This window comes from Leopardus geoffroyi, chromosome E2 (genome assembly GCF_018350155.1).
Source record: "Leopardus geoffroyi isolate Oge1 chromosome E2, O.geoffroyi_Oge1_pat1.0, whole genome shotgun sequence".
NCBI classification, from domain to species: domain Eukaryota; kingdom Metazoa; phylum Chordata; class Mammalia; order Carnivora; family Felidae; genus Leopardus; species Leopardus geoffroyi.
In genome coordinates, this window is record NC_059335.1 from 837,153 (window position 1) to 860,237 (window position 23,085).

The 23,085-nt window shown below is 46.2% G+C and overlaps 1 protein-coding gene across 3 annotated transcripts in view; it reads left to right on the forward strand.

Annotated features, from left to right (window-relative positions):
* The first annotated feature begins 2,544 nt into the window (after positions 1-2,544).
* The window catches only part of LOC123577859 (zinc finger protein 814-like), a 33,057-nt gene continuing 12,516 nt past the window's right edge, over positions 2,545-23,085 (forward strand). The window contains exons 1-3 of one of the 3 annotated variants that reach the window (XM_045440169.1): positions 2,545-2,825; positions 5,266-5,392; positions 9,836-13,593. In XM_045440169.1, the coding sequence (XP_045296125.1) occupies positions 2,793-2,825; positions 5,266-5,392; positions 9,836-12,420 (2,745 nt within the window). In that variant the 5' untranslated portion in view covers positions 2,545-2,792 and the 3' untranslated portion in view covers positions 12,421-13,593. Of the gene's footprint in view, positions 2,826-4,638; positions 5,160-5,265; positions 5,393-9,835; positions 13,594-23,085 lie in introns of those variants that run through there. The other 2 variants (XM_045440168.1, XM_045440170.1) reach the window with 2 other exon arrangements.

The following is a 23,085-nucleotide window of genomic DNA, read 5'->3' on the forward strand; positions in this document are numbered from 1 at the left end:
ATTTGTCTTTCTCTGACTAATTTCACTTAGCATAAAACCCTCCAGTTCTTCCCAGGTAGTTGCAAATGGCAAGATTCCATTCCTTTCTGATTGCGGAGTAATACTCCATTGTATATATATACCACATTTTCTTTATCCATTCATCCATCAATGGACATTTGGGCTCTTTCCATACTTTGGCTAGTGTTGATAGTGCTGCTATAAACATTGTGGTGCATGTGCCCCTTCGAAACAGCATACCTGTGTCCCTTGGATAAATACCTAATAGTGCAATTCCTGATTCGTAGGGTAGTTCTATTTTTAGTTTTTTGAGGAACCTCCATACTGTTTTCCAGAGTGGCTGCACCAGCTTGCATTCCCAAGGAAGATAATTTTTATATTGACAAAGGAGGATGCATTCTGGGTAGGAATTTAGTCTCCTGCCTTTAATAAAAAGAAGGATGGTCTTTCCTTGCCCCACCAAGGACACACTAATGAAGGCATGCAGCCACTGAATATCTGCCACAGCCTCACACTGTTGTTCCTCAGTGAACTTTCATTGAAATCAGCACTCCCCAATCTCCTCCTAAAACCTCATAAAAACTGACTTTACCTGTGTCTCTTAACACTTGCCTGTGGACACTTGCCAGTTAAAATTCCTCTGTTATTCCTAAATAAACTCAGTTTGCTAGTAAAATAACTGGCTGTTTTTTTTTAAGCTGGAAAGTATTGCTCAATGTTTGCAGAAATGAAAATTTCACATTTTGCAGATAAAAGTCTCACAAAGACCAAGCACATTGGTCTGGCACAGCCACATGCTCTGTTTCATTGTATCCTTTCTCAGACTACTTAGAGCCTTCTTCTAATATTTATGTGAGTTCCAAGGCTCACTTGTTAGAGTGTCCAACTTCAGCCCAGGTCATGTTTTTGCAATCCCTGAGTTCCACCACCACACTGCACTCACTGCTGTCAGGACAGAGCCTGCTTCAGATCCCCTGCCCACCGCCTCCCCCCCTCCCCCCCCTGCCCACCTCCGCCCTGGTTCTCTATCCCTCACCTGGCTGTATTCTCAAAAATAAATAAACATTTAAAAAAAGAAAAGTTCTGTGAATTCTACTGTTTTTTGGTCTTTACTGATGTGTAGGAATATGGGATGTGGGTTTGCCCTTAGGTATTTCTGTTACTGTCTTTAAACCACTAGATAAACGTTATGAACTGCTTTTTGAAATGGGCATTTCACATCTGATTTTCTACGATAATTTCAGTTCCTACTGCCAGTACCTGCAGAAATGAGAATCGTTTCCCAGCGAGGAGATGAGATCATTGGGTTCAGATTCTCCCTTTGCACACATGCTCCAAATGGAAATGGCAACAGGTATTCGGTACCAAATATAGCATCAGTTAAGTTGTTCTCTGAGATTGATGTCAAACTCCTATAAGGAATTGGGTATATCTGAGAATATGGAGTAAGAAATATATGGATAAAGGTGTTCCTCAATAGATGGGACACAATCACTATACAGGCAAGTGAAGGTTTGTGTGGAACCAGAGGCTGACCTCCTCATTGTCCACCTAACTCAGGGTGGCTTGCCATTCATCTTCCTTCTTCCCTGTCACAGACATGTATGGAGTGTAACAAAGTAAACCACAGGCCCCAGATGGAGTCCCTTCTGCTAGGTCATGTCACCAAACCTGGGCATAATACCTAAACTCATTGTACTTTCAACCACCCCCAGAAATTTAGTTTCCACTGGCCACTGAGGAATTTTGTGGTCAGCACTAAAAAGGTAATCAGCTACATGGATGGGTCCACTCCCATCACCCAAAGGAAGATGAGGTATTTCTCTAATAAGACCCATTTGTCCCCCAATTAAGATGACCTCAACTGACATAATCCTTTTTTTCTGTTTATGATGTTTTTGTCCTACCTTTAAAAAGCTTTTCCTAAAAACAAAACAACAAAACAACACAAACCAACACCAAAAAAACCTTTCCCTTTCTGTAGCCCTTTGGAGCTTCCCACTACTTGCTAGATGTGATGCTGACCAATTCACGAATCAACGAATAAAGGCAAAAGACCGTTAAAATGTACTGGGCTGAATTTTTGTTGTTTAAAGAAACTTTTCTATTGTTCCAAACCAATTACAAAACTGACTCTAACGCTTCACAGTGCAAGTGTTTGAAGAGCAACATCTTTCCAGCTGTGTACACTCCTTTGATTTCTGAAGCGCTGGACACATTTGAATGATGTGTCCTTTACCTCAGGAAGAGGTCGTGGGAGCATATAAAATAATAATTTTCTCCTTTGGAAGCTGATTGAGCTTCATGGAGTGTGAAGTTAGGGCTCTTCTCTGTCTTTAACAATGTGCAAAGCAGTTCCCCGTGGGTAGGAGCAGCACTTTCCACTAACCCTCGGGGTGCGGCGTGTCCAAAGCTCCAGGGTGCAAAACCTACTTCTGGTGGCAACTACTGCGCTGGGAGCTAAGGTACCCGGAAGGCACTGGACACAGAGGACAGAGCGAGGAGCCAACAAGGGAACAGGAAAGGGATTTCTAGGCGTGCGCAGCCGCGGGGGGCGGGACTTCCGGCCTCACCCCTCGGACGACTTCTGGCCTTTCCTCAGGTCTGCTCAACCTCTAAGGTTCCGGAGCGGACTTTCGGGGACGAGGTGACAAACTGACAAAGCGCGAGGGGAGGCGACGTCCCCGCCGCATAGACTGGAGATAACGACTCGCTGACGCCACTCGGGCTGCTCCCCGCCGGGGCCGGAACTGGGACCGCGGGCTCGAGTGTCAGTTCTCCCACAGAGTCCGATGGCGGCGGCCGCGTCTAGGAACCCGGCTGAGGTAAACGCGCGGCCCCCAGGCCCACCCGCCCCGCCCCTGACCCTCCAGGCCCGAGCGCGGGGCGCCTGCTCGCGTCCCTGCGGCCCAGGTCCCGGTGTCCGGGCCCGGGAGGCGCTCGCGGGCGGGGTCCCCGCGTCTGAGCGCCGGCGTGACGGGGTGCGGGAACGAACGGGCTGCAGGGGAGGGGCCGGCTGGTGCAGGGCTGCAGGGGGCCTGCGCCACCAGCGGGGCCCGGCAGGTCTCGGTTGTTTCAGCGAACGCAAGGTGCAGCGGCGCCCGTGAGGCCTGTCCCCTGGCTGCCTGACCAGTCCATCCATGCTGGCGGTGTGCCAGGCGGTGTAACCCGGGTGTAAATAGATAGGCCCGATCTGGCTGCGGAGAGGACAGATTGCAGGGGTGGGGGGCAGAGGGGGCAGGGAGCGCAGGAGGGGGTGCCTGCGCCAGTGCATGTGATCGTTGACGGGCCAGAACGGTCACCGTGGATGGCAGAGAAGCGGTTGCATTTTGGCCCCGGGTTTGAGAAGGGCCAAGGCAAATTTGGGGTGTTGCAGGTGACAGGAGAAAGGGAGGGGTCCCGGAGTGCCTGGGGGCTTGGGTCCTTTGAAGTATAATCTGCCAGTTATTTGACGGGCAAAAGTGAGTTTGCTGGAGAACGAAAGAGCACCGCAGTCTGGAACAAGCACGCTGAGGCTCCACAGTAGGCCAGTGTGGAGGACACGAGAGAGGTAGGCGTTTTTAAAGGGGAAGGGGCGAAGTTGGGAAGGCTGTTAAAATCTGCAAGTCCCTGAGAGTCAACTGGGAATTGAAAGTATAGTGGCTTCCCATTGGCTGAGCTGTGGGCGGGGTGGTCCCGAAAGCCTGTCTTTTCCCCTCTGGGCTAGTAGAGGAGGTAGCTTCCCAGTCCCCAAGTTCAAGTGTGTCGTCCTGCCGGGTCTGCACTGATCGTGGCGGTAGTGCGCGAGAGCTCCCCCAGCTGCGTCCTCCCGAGTCCCTTTTAGTGAGGTTTCCCGTTATTAATTTTCAGCGGTCCTGGCAGCGGAAGGGGTGGACGCTGCCATCAGCTGGACGGAAGGTGGCAGTAGGTTGATGGTCCTTGGAGATCTCCCAAGTTGCTTGGACGTCGTTGAGTCTTAGGTGTTCAGAGAGGCGTGAGTGACGTCATCCAGTGGGCAGCGGGACAGGGAAACCCGGGAAACCGGGGCAGGTTTCGGGATGGAAACTTTGAAAAGTGACGGCAGTAGTGTGGCCCCGGCGGAGGTTTGGGTCACATTGAGGAGGGGGTGCAGAGTAGGGGGGCAATGCTGTTAGTAGGTCAGAGGGCCTTAGTGAGGTGTGCTGAAGCGTGGTTCCCTGGCTCGGCGCCTGGTTGGGGCTGCTGGGCAGTGCGGGCACAGGCGAAGGAGAGAGAAAGATGTGGCAGGTGGATGGGTGGGTAAGGCTTCCGTGGCATGATGGGACGAGAGATGGCTGAGGACAGCTAGGAGTAATTGCGGCAAGGTGACAGGGAGTCTGGGGCTGCCCTTTATTCCGTGGTGTAGGGCTTCACCAGAACTCTGTGGTGCGCTTTTCTGGTGTCCGGGCCGTTTCACAGTCTTGCTGATGGATAAGGTGTGGGGCCAGTGTGGTCACTTGTGCGTCTCTGTGCCTGGCAGGGAGACCTTTAGGGCTGGGCTTTTCACAAAGGTCCAGTGCAGAGTGGAGGGTTGTGACTGTTGGAGGGACAGCATGGGCAGCACAGAAGTGTTAGAGGGACTGGGAGTATCTGAAACGGCTACGTGGCTGTGGGTGTGTGTCCCTGACGCAGGGTCCCCGGCAGGCGAGGGGGACTTCTCGGCCGCATTTGGGGCTTTCCCTGTGGTGGGATCCATGAGAGTGCTGGGGTTGTAGTGGCACCTGTTTGAATTTGTGACACATCCTTTGGGTGTCATGTGACAGGTACCAGTGTGAGTCAAGGGGGCATCCTTTGGTGTGGGGCAGGAAGCTGTGGGGGCGCAACTGTGGGGTCTGAAGGTGTGAGGGAGATGCAGACTACAGGGTCATGTTCACTCGGAGAGGGAGTGTGAGTGTGAGCTTAGGGTCTCAGGGCCCTGGGATTGGAGAGTGACTGGTCGAGGTGGGTCCATAATTGTCTGTGTTTGAGGGCACATTCGGGGAGACTCCACGGGAATGTCCAGGCAGAAAGGATGGCGCTTGGGGGGCCAAACCCAGATTGGCCCCCGCAGATTGCATGTATGCACCCCCTGCCTGTTATTGCTGAGGACCGAACACAGGGATTGGTGGGATGGTGAGGAGACGGTGGCATTAATGACACCAGGACCTGGTATTTATTCTGAGGTAGGAGCTGGGGTGGCTGGGGAGAATGGGGTGTATGTGTCAGGGTTTAGACTGTGGGTTCCCCGAGAGAGAATGTTCATGGTGCCATCTGTCCGTTTCATGACAGGGTGGTGTGACCTTTGAGGACATTGCCATCTACTTCTCCTGGAAGGAATGGAGACTTCTTGATGAGGCTCAGAGACGGCTGTACTATGACGTGATGCTGGAGAACTTTACACTTATATCCTCCCTGGGTAAGGCCCTCACCCTCCCCAGTGACCTGGCCTGGGCTCTGTATTCCCGCTTTAGCCCCCAGCTGCCCATTCCCTAGGGGATGCTTTGTACCTCTTGGGTGTGGACTGTGGGCCCTGCTTGCTCCCCCAGCTTCCGTGGTGGTTGCATTTGTTGCTAAGGCTGGGATGTTGGTGTGCCCTTTTCTCTCCCCTGCCGTTCCAGTGCTCTCTGTGCCGAGCCCTCATAGGGTAAAAGAGTAGTCAGTCAGTGACCCTAATGGATTGTGCCTTACTTACCCTCTGACCCACCGGGTCACTGTTGAGATGCATGCCTTTTCTATGGCCCCTGTTTTTTCAAAGTTTTTATTTATTTTTGGGACAGAGAGAGACAGAGCATGAACGGGGGAGGGGCAGAGAGAGAGGGAGACACAGAATCGGAAACAGGCTCCAGGCTCTGAGCCATCAGCCCAGAGCCCGACGCGGGGCTCGAACTCACGGACCGCGAGATCATGACCTGGCTGAAGTCGGACGCTTAACCGACTGCGCCACCCAGGCGCCCCAGTGGCCCCTGTTTTGATACCTTCTTTTGGCTGACCTTTCCTTGCCTGCCTCTGCCGGAAATTGCAAGGATTGACTGGGTCGTACTTAGGAGGACTGTGGGCTACCTCTCAAGACTGTCTTGTATGGTTCTTTCGGTGGTGTTTACATCTCTTCTTCTACCTGCCCCCATCCCTTCCGTTTCGTTGAGGTATGAACTGACCAGGAAGATTCCATTTCGAAAGTGTGTTACATGAGGATTTGATCTGCTTATACATTAGGAAACTAGTTCCAAATAGAAGGTAGTCAACACACCGATTAGTTGACATAATTACCTTTTGTGGTTAGTGAGAAGCATAATATCTACTCCCTTAGCAAATTCCAAGCGTAGAGTACAGTATTCACAAGTGTAGTCAACATGCTGTTAGGTCCTTAGAACTTAGTTAGCTTTAAAAAAATTTTTTTAGTGTTTTTTATTTATTTTGAGAGACAGAGAACCTGTGAGCAGGGGAGGGCCAGACTGAGGGAGGAAGACAAAATCTCAGCTAGGCTTCATGCTTAGCATTGAGCCAAGGTGAGATCATGATCTGAGCCGAAATCAGGAGGGGGATGTTTATCAGACTGGGCCACCCAGACGCCCAGAACTTACTCATCTTATAAAGGGAAATGCGTTCCCCTGACCAGGATCTCTCCATTTCCCCCATTCCTTAGCTTTTAGCTCTCTACCTTCTGGGGGGTGTGATTTTTTTTTTTTTAATTTTTTTATTTATTTATTTTGAGAGAGAGAGAACCAGCAGGGAATGGGCGAAGAAAGAGGGAGACAGGATCCCAAGTGGGCTCTGCTGACAGCAGGGAGCCTGATGAGTGGGGCTGTGCTCACGAACCCTGATATCTAGACTTGCGCCAAAGTCAGATGCTTAACCAACTGAGCCACCTAGGCGCCCCTGATTTTTCTTTTTTTAAAGAATATCTGTAAGTGATATCATACAGGATTTGTTTTTTGCTGTATGGCTTATTTGATTAGCATAATGTATCCAGGTTCATCCATGTTGTGGCAAGTGGCAGTGTTGCCTTCTTTTTTTTATGACCTATTATTTACGTATGTGTGTGTCCTAAATGTTTTGTCACTGTATTCGTTTATTTTTAAAATAGAATTTATTTATGTATTTTAGTTTTTAAAAAAAAATTTTTTTTTTCAACGTTTATTTATTTTTGGGACAGAGAGAGACAGAGCATGAACGGGGGAGGGGCAGAGAGAGAGGGAGACACAGAGTCTGAAACAGGCTCCAGGCTCTGAGCCATCAGCCCAGAGCCCGACGCGGGGCTCGAACTCACGGACCGCGAGATCGTGACCTGAGCTGAAGTCGGACGCTTAACCGACTGCGCCACCCAGGCGCCCCCGTATTTTAGTTTTTTAAAAGTATGCTCCGTGCCCAAAGTGGAGCTTGAACTCTGAACCCTGAGATTAAGAGTCCTGTACCCCACCACTGAGCCTGCCAGGTGCCCCTTCTTTGTCACTTTGAACACTCACCACACTTAGGGGCGCATGGGTGACTCCTTCAGTTAAGCCTCCAACTTCAGCTCACATCATGATCTCGCGGTCAGTGAGTTCAAGCCCCGCATCAGGTTCTGTGCTGACACCTTAGAGCCTGGAGCCTGCTTCAGATTCTGTGTCTCCCTCCGTCTCTCTGCCCCTCCCCAACTCACACTCTCTCTGTCTCATGAATAAATAAACCTTAAAGAGAACAACACTCACCACACTTCGTGGTGTTTCCATATATTGGCTATTGTGAATAATACTGCAGTGGATGTGCAAGTGCAGATCATTTGTGGACTTTCTGATTTTGTTTCCTTGCGATACATACCTAGGAATGGCAACGGTGGACCATATGGTAGTTCTGTTTTTAATTTTCTTGTGGGTCTTCCCTAATAGTTTCCATAACTTGCCTATTTATATTCCCAGCAACAATGTTCAAGGGGTTGTTTTCCCTCCACATCCTCACCAACATGCTACCTCTTGACTTTTTTTTCTTTTACTGTTTATTTATTTCTGAGAGACACAGAGACAGAATGCAAGTGGGTTGGGGCAGAGAGGGAGAGAGGAACAGAATTTGAAGCAGGCTTGAGGCTCTGAGCTGTCAGCACAGAGCCTGACATGGGGCTCGAACTCACGAGCTGTGAGATCATGACCTGAGCTGAAGTCAGACGCCCAACCTACTGAGCCACCCAGGTGCCCCTCTTGTGTATTTCTTTGGCTCTGCTGCAACTTTTGAATTTTGTACAGTGGTACTTGTTTTTGCTTTTTGTCTATGCTTTTGATGTCACATTCAAAAACTCATTGACAGGAATTAAGTTAGGATTTTCCATACGTTTTTCCTAGGAGTTTTAGGTTTTGATGTCCTGCGTTTAAGTCTTTATTCAATTTAGAGTTCATTTCCACAAGTGCTGGAAGATGAGGGTCCGGTTTCATTGTTTTGTCATTTGGATACTCAGATTCCCGAGAGGAGAGAATTCTTTCCCCAGTGTATTCTTGGCATAATTGTCAAGGATTAATGGATTGTAGATGTGTGGGTTTCCTTCCGGGCTCTTTATTCCGTTGCACTGGTCTGTTTTTATGCTTTAGTGCTGTTTTATGTTTTAGTAGCATATTGTTTTGATTACTACAGCTTCGTAATAGAGTTTGAAGTCACAGATGTCTGCCTTCAGCTTGGAACTTCTTTGTCAAGAGTGCTTTGGCCTTGAGGATTTGGATAACTCGGTGCGAGTGTCCCCTGGAGCAGGCAGCTGGCATCTCCTGCGCAGGGACTGCAGTAGCATCTGCCCTGTGGCTGATAGAGATGCCCCAGCGTTTCCTACCCATCTCCACGTGTCTCTGATAATAGTCTCCAGCCATCCTTTCTTCGTGCTCCTGCTCTCTTTTATGCTGCGCAGTATAGTAGTCCCTCTTAATTGGGCCCTTGAGCCCTATGAGTCTAAAGTCATTCATAGACAGCTGTTGAATTGATTTTTGTTGGTGTGAAAGATGGCATCTCCTATTCTACAGTCCTGCCAACATCAGTCACATAGGATACTTTTCTGAGTCTGTTGTGTGCAGGGCAGCTCTGGAATACCCCTGGCCATCTACTTTTTTTCCTACATTATTTCTACCCTCCCTGTGCCCTGTAGTTGCTCACTTAGCACTTACAGGAAAACAGTGTTCTGTGTAGCATAGGACGGACATGATGCAGACATGACCATGTGACTTCACGGGGGGACCATTTCCGGTGAATGGCAGCCGGGGAAGGTGTGATATCAGGACTCTGTTCAGCTCACACTAGGCAGCTTTGTTTGTTCAACCAGACTTTGGTGCCATTGTCAAAGGCCACACCTCGTTCCTGTCTTTCCTTCTTCACTGTTGAGAGTTTGTGTACTTGTGGGTTCTACTCCTTTGGTAGTCCTGTGACTTCCAGGGCAGGGGTAATTGCTGTTTCTCGGGCTCCACATCCCACCCATTTCTCTCACTGGACTTTCTGTTTACCGTAATATTCACCCCTGAACATTTTGCCATGAGATGTTCAGTGTCCTTAAACTGACCGTGAATAGCAGCAAATGTCTTATGAATGGATTTTCTCACACTCTTCTGTTCAGCGAAACATCAGCAGCCAGAAAGGTCCTACACAAAGCTGTGGGAAGAGATGTAAGGTTTAGATTCCGGCTCTGTTCCTTGTGTCACATCCTAAATTTGTATCCTTCTAGTGAGCGGTCCACAATCCTTTGACTTTAGGGGCCCAGTAACACAGAGCAGGCACTCCTTCACCTGAATTCCAACTCCACTGTCTGGAACAGCATCTATTCAACTCGTGTCTACACAAGACAGGTGCATATGTGTGACAGGCTTACCCCTCACTGTAGTCACCATGTATTTCATGAGAGTTTCTTTGCGTTCAGGTTGCTGCTGTGGAGCAGAGGATGCGGAGGCACCCCTTGAACAGAGCGTTTCTGTAGGTGTGTCACAGGCCAGCACGCCCAAGGCAGCTCTGTCTTCCCGGAAGACCCACCCTTGTGACATGTGCGGTCCGGTCTTGAGAGATGTTTTCCGCCTGGGTGAGCACCAGGGAAAACCAAGCAGCAAGAAACTGTTGAGGTGTGGGGCATGTGGAAAACGATTTTACTTCAGCGTAAACTTTCAGCAGCAGCCGGACCAGCATACGGGAGAGAAACCATTCAGAAGTAGTGTGGACACGGCCTCTTTTGTGAATGAATATGGATTCCGTGATTTAGAAAAGCGCTTTACATGTATAGAGGTTCAGAAGGATTTCATGCCTGGCTCAGGGCATCTGCAGCAAGAAGCCACTCATACTGGAGAAAAGCCAAATACAGTCAGCCAGTGCAGGGAAACTTTACAGAGTAGTGAAGGTCATTACACTTGGAGAGAATGCAAGGAAGCCTTTGGTCCCGAGCATACACCTATTCAGGATCAGGGTATGCAGCCTGGACGACCGTGTTTTGTGTGCAGTGAATGTGGGAAAACATTCAGGTACAAATCTTTATTGACTATCCACCAGAGATTCCATACTGCAGAAGGACATCAGGAGTTTGGCAAAGGTAGAAAATCCATTAGGCAAAGGTCTGTCCTTAGTCAAAATGGAAGGGCTCACACTGGGTCCAGGCAGTACACCTGCAGCAAATGTGGGAAATCCATAAGCCCCAAATCTGTGCTTATTCATCCCCAGAGAGGGCACAGTGGAGAAAATGTTTATGTTTGCAGTGGATGTTCAAAATCTTTTAGCTATAGTTCAGTTTTAAATAGTCACAGGGTTCAACCTAGAAAAAGGCCTTATAAGTGTGGTGACTGTGGAAAATGTTTCACCTCTATGTCTATTCTCAGTTATCATCAGAGAACTCACAGAGGGGAAAAACCTTATCAGTGCATGGAATGTGGGAAGTCTTATATCTCCAGTACTGGCCTCCGTTATCATCGCAGGGTTCACACTAGAGAAAGGCCTTATAAGTGCCATGAATGTGGCAAATCTTTTTTCTCTACTTCTGACCTCCATTATCATCACAGAGGTCACAGTACAGAAAAGCCTTATCAGTGCAATGTATGTGGCAAGTCCTTTCTCCGACGAAACGTCCTCAATGCACACGTAAAGATTCACTCAAGTGAAAGGCCTTATAAGTGTAATGAATGTGGGAAATCTTTTAAGTGTAAGGCGACATTCATTAAACACCAGAGAGTTCACACAGGAGAAAGACCTTATGAATGCAGTGATTGTGGAAAATCATTTAGTACAAGTTCTGTCCTTCGTTCTCACCAGAGAATTCATACTGGGGAAAGGCCTTATGAATGTAGGGAATGTGGGAAATCTTTTACCACTAGTTTTGTCCTCCATAATCACCAGAGAGTTCACACTGGAGAGAGGCCTTATGAATGCAGCGAATGCGGCAAATCTTTTACTGCTAGTTCTGCCCTCCACTATCACCAGAGAGTTCACACTGGAGAGAAGCCTTATGAGTGTAGTGAATGTGGCAAATCTTTTACCACTAGTTCTGCCCTTCAGTGTCATCAGAGAGTTCACACTGGAGAAAGGCCTTATGAGTGCAGTGAATGTGGGAAATCTTTTACCACTAGTTCTGTCCTCCATGAACACCGGAGAGTTCACACTGGAGAAAGGCCTTATGAGTGCAGTAAATGTGGGAAATCATTTACTGCTACTTCTGCCCTCCGTTATCACCAGAGAGTTCACACTACAGAGAGGCCTTACGAGTGCAGTGAATGTGGCAAATCTTTTTTCTCTGGGTCTGATCTCCAGTGTCACCAGAGACTTCACACTGGAGAAAGGCCTTATAAATGCAGTGAATGTGGCAAATCCTTTCTCCGAAGAAATAGCCTCAATGTACACATAAAACTTCACTCAGGTGAAAGGCCTTATAAATGTAATGAATGTGGGAAATCTCTGAACTATAAGTCGACATTCATTCAACACCAGAGAATTCACACAGGAGAAAAGCCTTACCTATGCAATGAATGTGGAATGTCTTTTAGTCATAGTCGTGCCCTACGGATTCATCGTCACTGTCACCTTGAAAGAAGTCCTTATGAGTGTAGTCAGTGTGGGAAATCTTTTACTTCTAATTCTTCCTTCATGTCACACCAGAGAATTCACACTGGAGAAAAGCCTTATGAGTGCGGTGAATGTGGGAAGGCTTTCACTGCTCGTTCTCTCCTCCGTTCTCACCAGATTGTTCATACTGAAGAAAAGCCTTATGAATGCAGTGAATGTGGCAAGTCCTTTCCCCGAAAAACTACGCTCAATGCACACATAAAGGTTCACTCAGCTGAACGGCCTTATAAGTGTAATGAATGTGGGAAATCGTTGAAGTATAGATCGACATTCATAAAACACCAGAGAATTCACACAGGAGAAAGGCCTTATGAGTGCAGTGAATGTGGAAAGGCTTTTATCAGTCATCCAGCTCTTATTTATCACCGCAAGAGTGCACACAGGAGAAAGGCCTTAGGAGTGCTCTGAATCTGGAAAATCTTTCAGCTAAATCTCCAGACTTACTCAACATGAGAAACTACACAGTAGAAAATGTCTTTATTGGTGACATGATGACCTGAATGCTCATGTTCACTAAAATTTCTATGTTGAATACCCATTCTGATGGAATAGTATTAACAGGTGATATCTTTGGGAGGTATTTCAGTTGAGAATGGTCAGGAGTGTGGAACACTCATGAGTGGGGTTAATATCATAATATCTCTAAAGCAAATTTCCTTCCCCTATCAGTCATGTGAGGACCCTTGAGAAGATGATCTATAAATCAGGAAGCTGGTGCACCAGTCCCAGAACCAGGCCATATGCGGAATGGTAGGTCAGATATACAGCCTCCACAGCTGGGAAACTTCTTGTTTCTTTACAAGCCCCCTCCTTTGTGATATTTTGTTAGAGCAGCCTGAGCTGAGACAAATGTGAAGAATATGGGTAATCTTTTGACCAAAGATACAGTTTTGAAATCTGAATTCACCTTGGAGCAGGGCCTCATGGGTGAGGTACGTGACCATTCCTTTAGTCCAGTGATCTGTCTTCATTCCACGCTCAGAGGTCACACTGCAGAAAGACTTTAAAGTAGCAGAGAAGGTGATCTTTCCTTGCTTCGTGTAATCACAGTGGAGGAGAACTGTTTGCGAGGTAGACACCTACCTGAGTTGAATTTGTTCACCTGAATGTCCAGAGGGGAGTGACTTCCATAATTTGAAGCTATTTCAGGAAAATACAGAAGCTGCGTTGTGCTTTGCTGTGTTTGGAGTCCTTGCTCCATTGAAATCACTGCCAGTTTCTGAAGCAAAAGGCACTTCACTCCTGCCACTTGCCAGGTTCCCATCATGTGTATCAGCCACCACCCACCGTGCTCAAGCATGCTGACCTCTGCGCTTTGTCATTGGCGACGGACATTGTGGGTAATTGGAACTCCTTGTTCCCTTCTAAGTCAGGACGTGGATGTGACCCAGTGTTGACCCTCCTACCTGAACTGAGTTTGGGGTGGTGTCTTGCAGAGGCTGAGTCTCTTAGGACGTTGTTGGTCTCCTGATGTTTGTGATCAATGTGTGCAGCACCCAAGTCACCAGCACAGGAATTTGGTGCCACGTTTTGCTCTGGTTTATGCATTAATAAATGCCTTTTTTGTTTAATTACCTTTAACCTTATGTGTTGTATTCACTCAAAGGGGTTGTTTGAGAGTGGAATTGGCATCTGCCAGCATGAAGAAGTGAACAGATTTCATTGCATCCCCAACTTACTGTGTCTTGGATAATTGTAAATAAAAAAATAACTACGACACATACTGTGCAGCTTGGATGTGAATTCGCATTGTGACCCAACACCTTTGTCGTGGGCTGAATCGTGTACCCCAAGTTCCTATGTTTAAGTTGTGACCCCCAGTATGTCAGAATGTGACTGTAGTTAGACATAGCATGTTTCATGAGAATGAAGTTGAAGTTTAAGGAGAATGAGGTTATTAGGATGGAGTCTTAGTACTCTTAGTATGACTGGTGTCCTTAGAGAAAAAGGAGCTGAGAATAGTGGTACGGAAGGATGGCCATTTGAAGACCGAGAAATCCCCATCTGAGGCCAAGGAGAGAGGCCTCAGAAGAAACTGACCCTGCTGGTACCTTATGTCCAATTTCTAGACTCCAGATTTGTGTGGAAGTAAATTTCTGTTGTCTAATCACCTCGTGTGTCGGACACCGTTATGGCAGTTCTGGATAATACAGCCCCCTGTGTCGTATATCTGGCTTCTGTGGTGGATGCCGGCAGTTTTGTTGCTCTGGTTTATGCATTAATAAATGCCTTTTTGGTTTAATAACTTTAGTCTTAGGTGTTGTATTCTGATGGGTTATTTGAAAGCAGAATTAGGCTCTTCCAGCAGTAAGGAGTGAACAGATTTCATTGCATCCCAAGCTTGCTGTGTCCTGGAGAGGATAATTGCAAATAAATAATATGTACCTGGGCACTCTCCAGCTTGGGTGTGAATTTGCATTATGACCCACTACCTTTCTTATGGGCTGAGTTGTGAATCCAAAATACCTATGTTGAAGTTGTGGCCCCCAGTATGTCAGAATGGGACTATAGTGAAACGCACGATGTTTAAAGATATAATGAAGTTGAAATGAGGTTATTAGGATGGACTTTTAGTATGACTGGTGTCCTTATAAGAAGAGGAGCTGAGGATAGAGGACCAGAAGAATGATCATTTGAAGACAGGGAAATCCCCATCTCCAAGCCATCCCCATCTCTCTCCAAGGACAGAGGCCTGAGAAGAAACTAACCCTGCTGATTTATGTCCAGTTTCTAGATTCCAGACTTGTGGGCAAGTAAATTTCCGATGTCAAATCACCCATGTGGTACATTATTATGGCAGTTCTAGCTAATAGAGTCCCCTGTGTTCTATATCTGGATTCTGTGGTCTGGATGCCAGGATTTTTCCTGTGCTCAGAGGTCACCCTGAAGAGGGAGCATCTCCAGTGGTTATGAAACCATCTCCAGTGGTTGTGGAGACAACATGAATATTTTGCTTGTCCACAGCTGATACCACATGCTGCCAGGCACTGTTGAGTGGAATATCTACCCCAAAAGCTTCAAAGGAGCCATGTGACCTGATGCACACTATTCGTGTGTTACACCACGGGGGCAAGGGAACTGTAATCGGTAATCTAGAAGATAGGGTAATGAGGGAATAGAGGAGAAATCAGCCACTTAGTGGAGTGTATCTCTTATAAATATGTATCCACGGGTGTTCTAGTGACCGGGCAGGATCAGTGTGTACAGAAATTCTTCACTATCCACACATGTGTCCTGTGTCCAAGAGGTCACTGTCATAAAATCATCCAAAGGTGTCTGAACTCGCACATCCTCTCTGGTGTTTACGTCTCGAGGCCATCGTGCGAGAGAGGAAGAGGATACAAGACAAGGGTGGTTGATTGTCCAGAGAGGTAGCTTTTTTGACACGCCTAGCCAGCATTGTTGTTGGTACCAGCTGTGCCTGTGGCAGATGCTTGTTCTGAAACATTCACCTCCCAAGTAGTCTCCCAGGTACTCCCCAGCCTCCTTGGCTGTAAAAACTGGTCGTCCTGGAGTTGGTGGTGCAGGGACCGACTCCTCTTATGGGTGCCAAAGTCACGCTTCTGTCCCTGAGTCCGTAAATAAACCATTTCTCCTCAAGCTGGACTTCTCAACCTTTTCCCTTGCTTAAGGTTTGGAGGTCATTTTGCGTATACGTCCCTTCCAGGCAATACTACTAGTTTCTTCTCTGGAAGTATACCACTATTTACCCATTCGTCTGTTTGGACCATTTGGGTTACTTAGAGTTTTGGCGTTTGTAAACAAGGTGTTCTCTAAAAATTTTCATTACAGTTCTCTAGGTGGATAGAGGTTTCCTTTCTCTTGTGGTGTGACTCAAAGCGCAATGCCCGTCACAGGTAGGTTAGTGCTAATATTTTTAAGACACTGCCAAAATTTGATCTAAACTTGTTCTGCATTTCCCACCAGCATGTATGAGAGTTCCAGTGCCTCCAGTCCCTGCCACTACTTGATAGTGCCAGTCTGTAATGTCAGCCCATGTCATAAGTGTGTAGTGCTGCTGCCATTGCATTTCCTAGGGGTGTTGATTTTGAGTGTTTTTTCGTGTGTTTATTTACCACCTGTCTATCTCCTTTGGTACAATTTCTGTTCATATCGTTTGCCCATTATCTTTCCGATGAGTTATGGCTATTTCCATTTTCATTTACAAATAAGAAACACATACAACAATGGTATGTATTCGAATTTTCCTCATTCTTAAATGGTGTGACATTTTGCTGTATGCAGTCATAGTAACAGTGTTAGGCTATTTCTTCACTGGTTTCACTCAGCTGCTCTTGTGTCCTGCACACGTGATGGCCCAAAACACCATACATGTGTAAGTTTAGTGTGCATTCTTACCATTATGTCTTCACTTTCTTACATCCAGGCATTCAGAAATACCAAACTGCAGCCCTGCTTTGTAGTGCTTGCCAATTTCCAAAGTGTAAATTCTCCCATCATGAGAGCGGGATATGCTGGGAGAAGGCGCTGAAAAATCCCACTTGGGTGTTTGGTGGAAGACTAAACTTTGGCGTGTGCAGGAGACTTTACAATCCCAGGCGGACAGGAGCTGGGGTGGGGGTGGAGGTGGGGGTGCTGTGAGCCAGCTGCAGGTCTGCACAAGCCTCAGGAGAAGATGTTAATCCTGATTGGCCAGAGGGGAGGGACCTCCCTAAACACCCTGATGGGTGAGTGAAAATATGGCTGGCCTCACCTTAGTGGTGACCAGGTTGTCGGGCAAACCCGCTGGGTTCAGATTGCTTCCTCGGATCCCACCCAGTACCTTGGAAGGATTTCTCACCCTCTAGTGATCACCTCCATGTGATGTGACTCTTTCTTTCTGTAATAGTTGAGTGCATTCCCCAAAGATGAATGCCTTTGGTGCATCTCACCCTGAATCTAGGTTGCCTTACCAGCCCTCCCACTCAGGGGAAGACTGCTGGCCGGGGCACTGCGGCCATTTCTGGCTTCCCCCTCTCCAGGGAGGACTGGGAGCCAGTGGGGCAGGCAGAGGAGGGCGACACTCCCAGAAGGAGAGGTCAGCGGCCTTAGTGCAGGAACCCGCTGAGACCTTTTTTCCTCGGACCCACACGTGACGGTGGTGTCATCTCAGAGCATCAGCCAGGAAGGGGCCTGCAGGGAGAAAAAGTTGCTGGGTCGCAGGTCAGGAGTGGCACAGGGACAGGGGAGGAAAATGGCACCCCCCGGAGGTGACTTTGGAAGGACCTGCTGGGTTGAGTCCCCGTATGTCCTGTGGAGCTCAAGGTCCCACTGTGGATCCTTAATACAATGCATTGCCCCGAGCGCTGGCCATTCTTGACCCGGGAGGCGCCTGAGGGACACAGCCCAGTCCACAGGTGAGTTCTTGATTCCTTTCCACGTGCACAGTTGTGACCACTCTGGCAGCTCCTTGGGGTGACGGAGTGTGACATCTGGGCTAAACTCATTGGATTAGGTTGTCCAAGATTATGTAAAGGAAAAACTTCAGGCACAGGTTGGTCAACAAATTATGAGTTTGTTGTACTGTGGGGTACAGGGATGTAAGAGCACCAAGCCTGGGGGTCCCAAGTGGACTAGGTTTGGCTGCTCAGCGGTGACAAAATCCCAAGGCAGAGGAACGAGTTGGGGGTGAATCTCTTTCAGGGAGGCTAACATAGGGAACACAGTGGACTAAACTCTCAAAGACTGATTCCAAAGTGGTGAAAACACTTCTAGGTTTATATAAGAAAAATGTCAGCAAAGGTGGGTGGGTACATGCAGGGAGGCAGTGAGTCAAGTAGATCATTGTCATGGAGTCACTCACGGGTGGGGTCTTGTTGTTCAGGGCACTCTTTATTGCTTGAAGGGGTCGTTTTGGTTCTCATCTGGGAACGCTTGCCAGCAGGGTCTTCCTTAGCCAAGAGACAAGCTGGAAGGAACCCAACGAGAAAGTTTGAAGTCAAAAGAGAGGCAACTGAGGTCCTCTTTCACTACTAACAAAAATAGTATGTAGGGGTGCAGCCATCTCAAACCCTATGGCCAATCCAGTCATCTTGAAGGTTTCCCAAGCATCCTTCGTCCCCATGATTTCTCTGCGGATGTTTCTCTGTAGATCAGGCATTCTCTCCTAGAAGAGCGGAGCAGTTCTGCATGCCACAACACAAAGCAGACCCTCTTGCACAACCCCTAGGCACTGGGGAACCAGAACCTGTTGTAAAACCTTTGAGCACTGTGATAACATCCATAGCTAGCACCAGAAGAGTCTGCATGTAGTCAAGAGATGCTCCCGACCGCTGTGCTCCCTTTTCTGGTTAACTGCCCTAAACTGCTTAAGAACCCTGGAGGGAGGCAGAGACCTGGGAGTTGGCCTGTGTACAAACGTCCGCCTTCTCCCCGGGTGGCCAGCCGCCTGAATGAGCTCCTGTTCCTTTCCATTGAACACTTGTCTCTTGAGTATTGGGTTTTCGAGCAATGGGCAGCAGAACTTGAGTTTTGGTAATGTAGGAATGTATTTGAACATAGATACACAGATGTGCATCCAAGTGCCAAAGCAGTTGGATACCAGTACGGTAATAGGATACCAGTACGGTATGCAAATACCGTTTTTCTGTATGAGGGAGAGTGATTGAAGGCTTTTCACGTTGTATGTTCATAAAGGAGTAGTAATCCATTAATAAACAATAGAAAATCAGCTATTGTAGACCTTACTTTTTAGCGAAGGAAACATTTGTGTGCTGATAAATTTTGCAGGCTTGGTTCTCAAATCCTGCAGCCTTAGAGAAGATTCATGTTAAACACAAGCATATTGGGTTTACTGTCTTCAGGAACAAGTAAGTGGAGGGAATACTTAACTCTGTGTCTATTTCACCCGGAGACTTCTTAAAACACCGCTCTTTAGTGGCGCCTGCATGGCTCAGTTGGTTGAGCATCTGACTTAGGCTCAAGTCATGGTCTCATGGTTTGTGAGTTTGAGGCCTGCATTGGGCTCTCCCCTCTCAGTGCAGAGCCCACTTTGGACCTTCTGCTTCTCCCCCACTCACACTCTCTTTCTCAATAATAAATAAACCTCAAAACAAAACAAAACAAAACAAAACAAAAGCACTGCTTCTTGGAATCACCTGGAAAGTGTCTGAGTCAGTCAGTCTAAGGTATAGGCTGAGAATGAGCATTTCTAGTGAGTTGGTAGGTGATGCTAACGGAGAGGGTCAGTGCAGAGATGATACTGTGAGAACAAGCATTTAGGGAGGGCCAGGCTCCCTCCCTCCAGGCTGCAGTACCTGCGGACTGTAGCTCTGTAGACTCAGAGGACAGCAGAATACTTTTTTCCTCCAAGGATTTATTTAAATTCCAGCTAGTTAAAATACAGTGCAGTATTAGTTTCAGGTGTAGAATTTAGTGATTCATTACTTACAACAACTGGTGCTCATCACGACAAGTGCACCCCTTGATAGCCATCACCTGTTAACACATCCCCCACCCACCCACCCACCCACCTATCCTCAAGTAACCCTGCGTTTGTTCTCTATAGTTAAGAATCTGTTTCTTGGGGAGCCTGGGTGGCTTAGTTGGTTAAGCATCCAGAACTTGATTTCAGCTCATGTTGTGATCTCACAGTTCGTGGGTCGATCCCCGGATCAGACTCTTCACTGACACACAGAGCCTGCCTGGGATTCTGTCGCCCTCTCTCTCTGCTCTTCCTCCCCCCTCAAAAAAACCAAAAAAAAACCAAAAAGCAAAAAGCACCTAACAAGAGTCTATTTCTTGCTTGCCTCTCTCCTCACCGCCTCCCCCCCCCCCCATGTTCATTTGTGTTGTTTCTTAAGTTTCACATATGAGTGAAGTCCTATGGGATTTGTGTTTCTCTGACTGACTCATTGCACTTAGCATCATACTCTCTGGCTCTATCCATGTCGTTGCAAAGGCAAGATTGCATTCTTTTTGGTGGCTGAGTAGTATTCCATTATATATATGTATATGTATATGTACACACGCATACATACATACATATATATTAGGGCTTTCATCCACTAAAAAAATTTTTTTATTTTTATTTACTTAGAGAAGGAGAGTATGCATGTGCATGCCTGCACGAGAGGGAGAGGGGATAACAGGGAGGGAGGAGAGAATCCCAAGTGGGCTCCATGCTGGCATTACAGAGCCGGATGTGGGGCTTGAACTCACAAACTGTGAGATCGTGATCTGAGCCAAAATCAAGAGTTGGACGCTTAACTGACTGAGTCATCCAGGCACCCTTCTTTCATCCATTTTGAATTTACTTTTTGTGTATGGTGTGAGAAAGTGGTCCAGTTTGATTCTTTTGCATGTTGCTATCCAGTTTTCCCAATACCATTTGTTGAAGAGACTGTCTTTTTTCTATTAGATATTCTTTCCTGCTTTGTCGGGCATTATTTGACCATATAGGTGTGGGTTCATTTCCGGGTTTTCTACTCTGTTCCATTGATCTATGTTTCTTGTTTTTGTGCAACTGTGTTGATCACTACCGCTTTGTCATATAACTTGAATTTTGGAATCGTAATGCCTCCAGCTTTGATTTTCTTTTTTAGGATTGCTTTGGACATTTGGGATCTTTTGTGTTTTCATACAAATTTTTGCATTGTTTGTTCTAGCTCTGTGAAAACTGCTGGTCGTATTTTGATAGGGATTGCGTTAAATGTGTAAATTGCTTTGGGTAATATAGACATTCTAACAATATTTGTTCTTCCAACCCATGGACACATAATGTGTTTCCATTTGTTTGTGTCATTTTCAATTTCTTTCATAAGTGCTCTATAGTTTTCAGAGTACAAAGTTTTTTACCTCTTTGTTTAGGTTTACTCCTAGGTATCTTATGGTTTTTGTTGGCAATTGTAAAAGAGATCGATTCCTTGATTTCTCTTTCAGCTGTTTTTTTATTGGCATATAGAAATGGAGCAGAGTTCTGTACATTGCTTTTGTATCCTGGAACTTTACTGAATTCAGGTATCAGTTCTAGCAATTCTTTGGTGGACTCATTCAGGTTTTCCACATGGAGCATCATGTCATCTGCAAATAGTATAAATTTGACTTCTTCCTTGCCAATTTGGGTGCCTTTTATTTCTTTTTGTTGTCTGATTGCTGAAGCAAGGACTTCTGGTACAATGCTAAATAACAATGGTGGGAGTGGCCATCCCTGTCTTGTTCCTGACTGTAGAGGAAGAGCTCATTTTTCCCCATTGAAGATTATATTAGCCTTGGCTCTTTTATATTTGGCCTTTTGATGTTGAGATATGTTCCCTCTATTCGTACTTTAGAGGGTTTTTCTCAAGCATGGATGCTGTACTTTGTCGAGTGTTTTTTCTGCATCTATTGAGAGGATCCTATTGTTCTTATCCTTTGTTGTTGTTGTTGTTGTTGCTGTTGTTGCTGTTGTTGTTGTTGTTAATGTGGTGTATCACATCGATTGATTTGTGAATATTGAATCACCTTTGCAACCCTGGAATAAATCGTCTGTTCATGGTGAATGATTCTTTTAACATGCTGTTTGATTTGATTTGCTACTGTTTTGTTGAGAAATTTCTCATCCATGTTAATCGGGGATATTGCCTGTAATTATTTTTTCTAGTGTGGTCTTTGTCTGGTTCTCAGATCAAGGTAATTCTGGTGTCATAGAATTGGTTTGGAAGTTTTCCTTCCATTTCCATTTTTTGGAATAGTTTGAAAAGAATAAGTATTAACTCGTCTTTAAAATTTGGGAAGCCATGTGGCCCTAGAGATTTATTGTTGGGAGATTTTTGACTACTGGTGCAATTTCTTTGCTGGTTATCAGTCTGTTCAAATTTTCTATTTTTTCCTGTTTCAGTTTTGGTCGTTCATATGTTTCTAGGTTTTTTTTTTTCATTTCTTCAAGATTACCTGGTGTGATGGTATATTATTTTTCATAATATTCTCTTGAATTTGTATTTCTGGGCTGTTGGTTGTGATCGCTCCTCTCCCATTTGTGATTTAATTTATTTGAGTGCTTTCTCTTTTCTTTTTCATAAGTCTCACTAGGTGTTTATCCCTTTTATTGTGTCTTTCAAAGAAGAAGTTCCTGGTTTCATTGATCTGTTCTTCTATTTTTGTTTTCATTTTTGTTTTTGTTTGCTTGTTTGTCTCTGTCACTTATTTCGGGTCTAATCTTTATTATTTCCCTTCTGCTGGCTTTAGGCTTCATTTGTTCTTCTTTTTCTAGCTGCTTTAGGTATAAGGTTAGGTTTGCGTTTCTTCTTTTTGAGGTGGGCCTGTATTGCCATATACTTATCTCTTAGAACCACTTTTGCTGCATCCCAAAGTTTAAAAAACTTTTTTTCTTAATGTTTATTTATTTTTGAGAGGGGGGGATGGGAAGGGCAGAGAGAGAAGGAGACACAGAATCCAAAGCAGGCTTCAAGCTCTGAGCTGTCAGCACAGATCCTGACGCGGGGCTCGAAATCACAAGCCACGAGATGATGACTGAACCCAAGTCAGACGCCTAACCGACTGAGCTACCCAGGCACCCCGCATCCCAAAGGTTTTGTACCATCATATTTTAATTTTCATTTCATTTTCATTTGTTTCCATGAGTTTTTTATCTTTCATTTCCTGGTTGACTCATTCCTTCTTTAGTAGGATGTACTTTAGTCTCCACGTATTTGTGGTGTTTCCAAACTGTTTCTTGTGGCTGACCTGAAGTTTCACAGTGTCATGGTGGGAAATGTGCATCACGTAATCTCAATCTTTTTGTACTTGTTGAAGCCTGAATTGTGACCCACTGTGTAATAATATTCTAGAGAATGTCCCATGCGCCCTTGATAAGAATGTGTATCTGCTTCTTTAGGGTGAAATGTTGTGACTGTATCTGTTACGTGCATCTGGTCCAGGGTGTCATTCAAAGCCATCGTTTCCTTGTTGATTTTCTGCTTGGATGATCTGTGGATTGCTGTCAATGGGGTGTTAAAGCCATCTACTTTTATTGTATTATTATCAATGAGCTTCATTATGTTGTTATTAATTGATTTATATCTTTGGGAACGCCAAGATGGGGGCATAAATATTTACAATTGTTAGTTCTTGGCGAATAGACCCCTTTATTTTGAT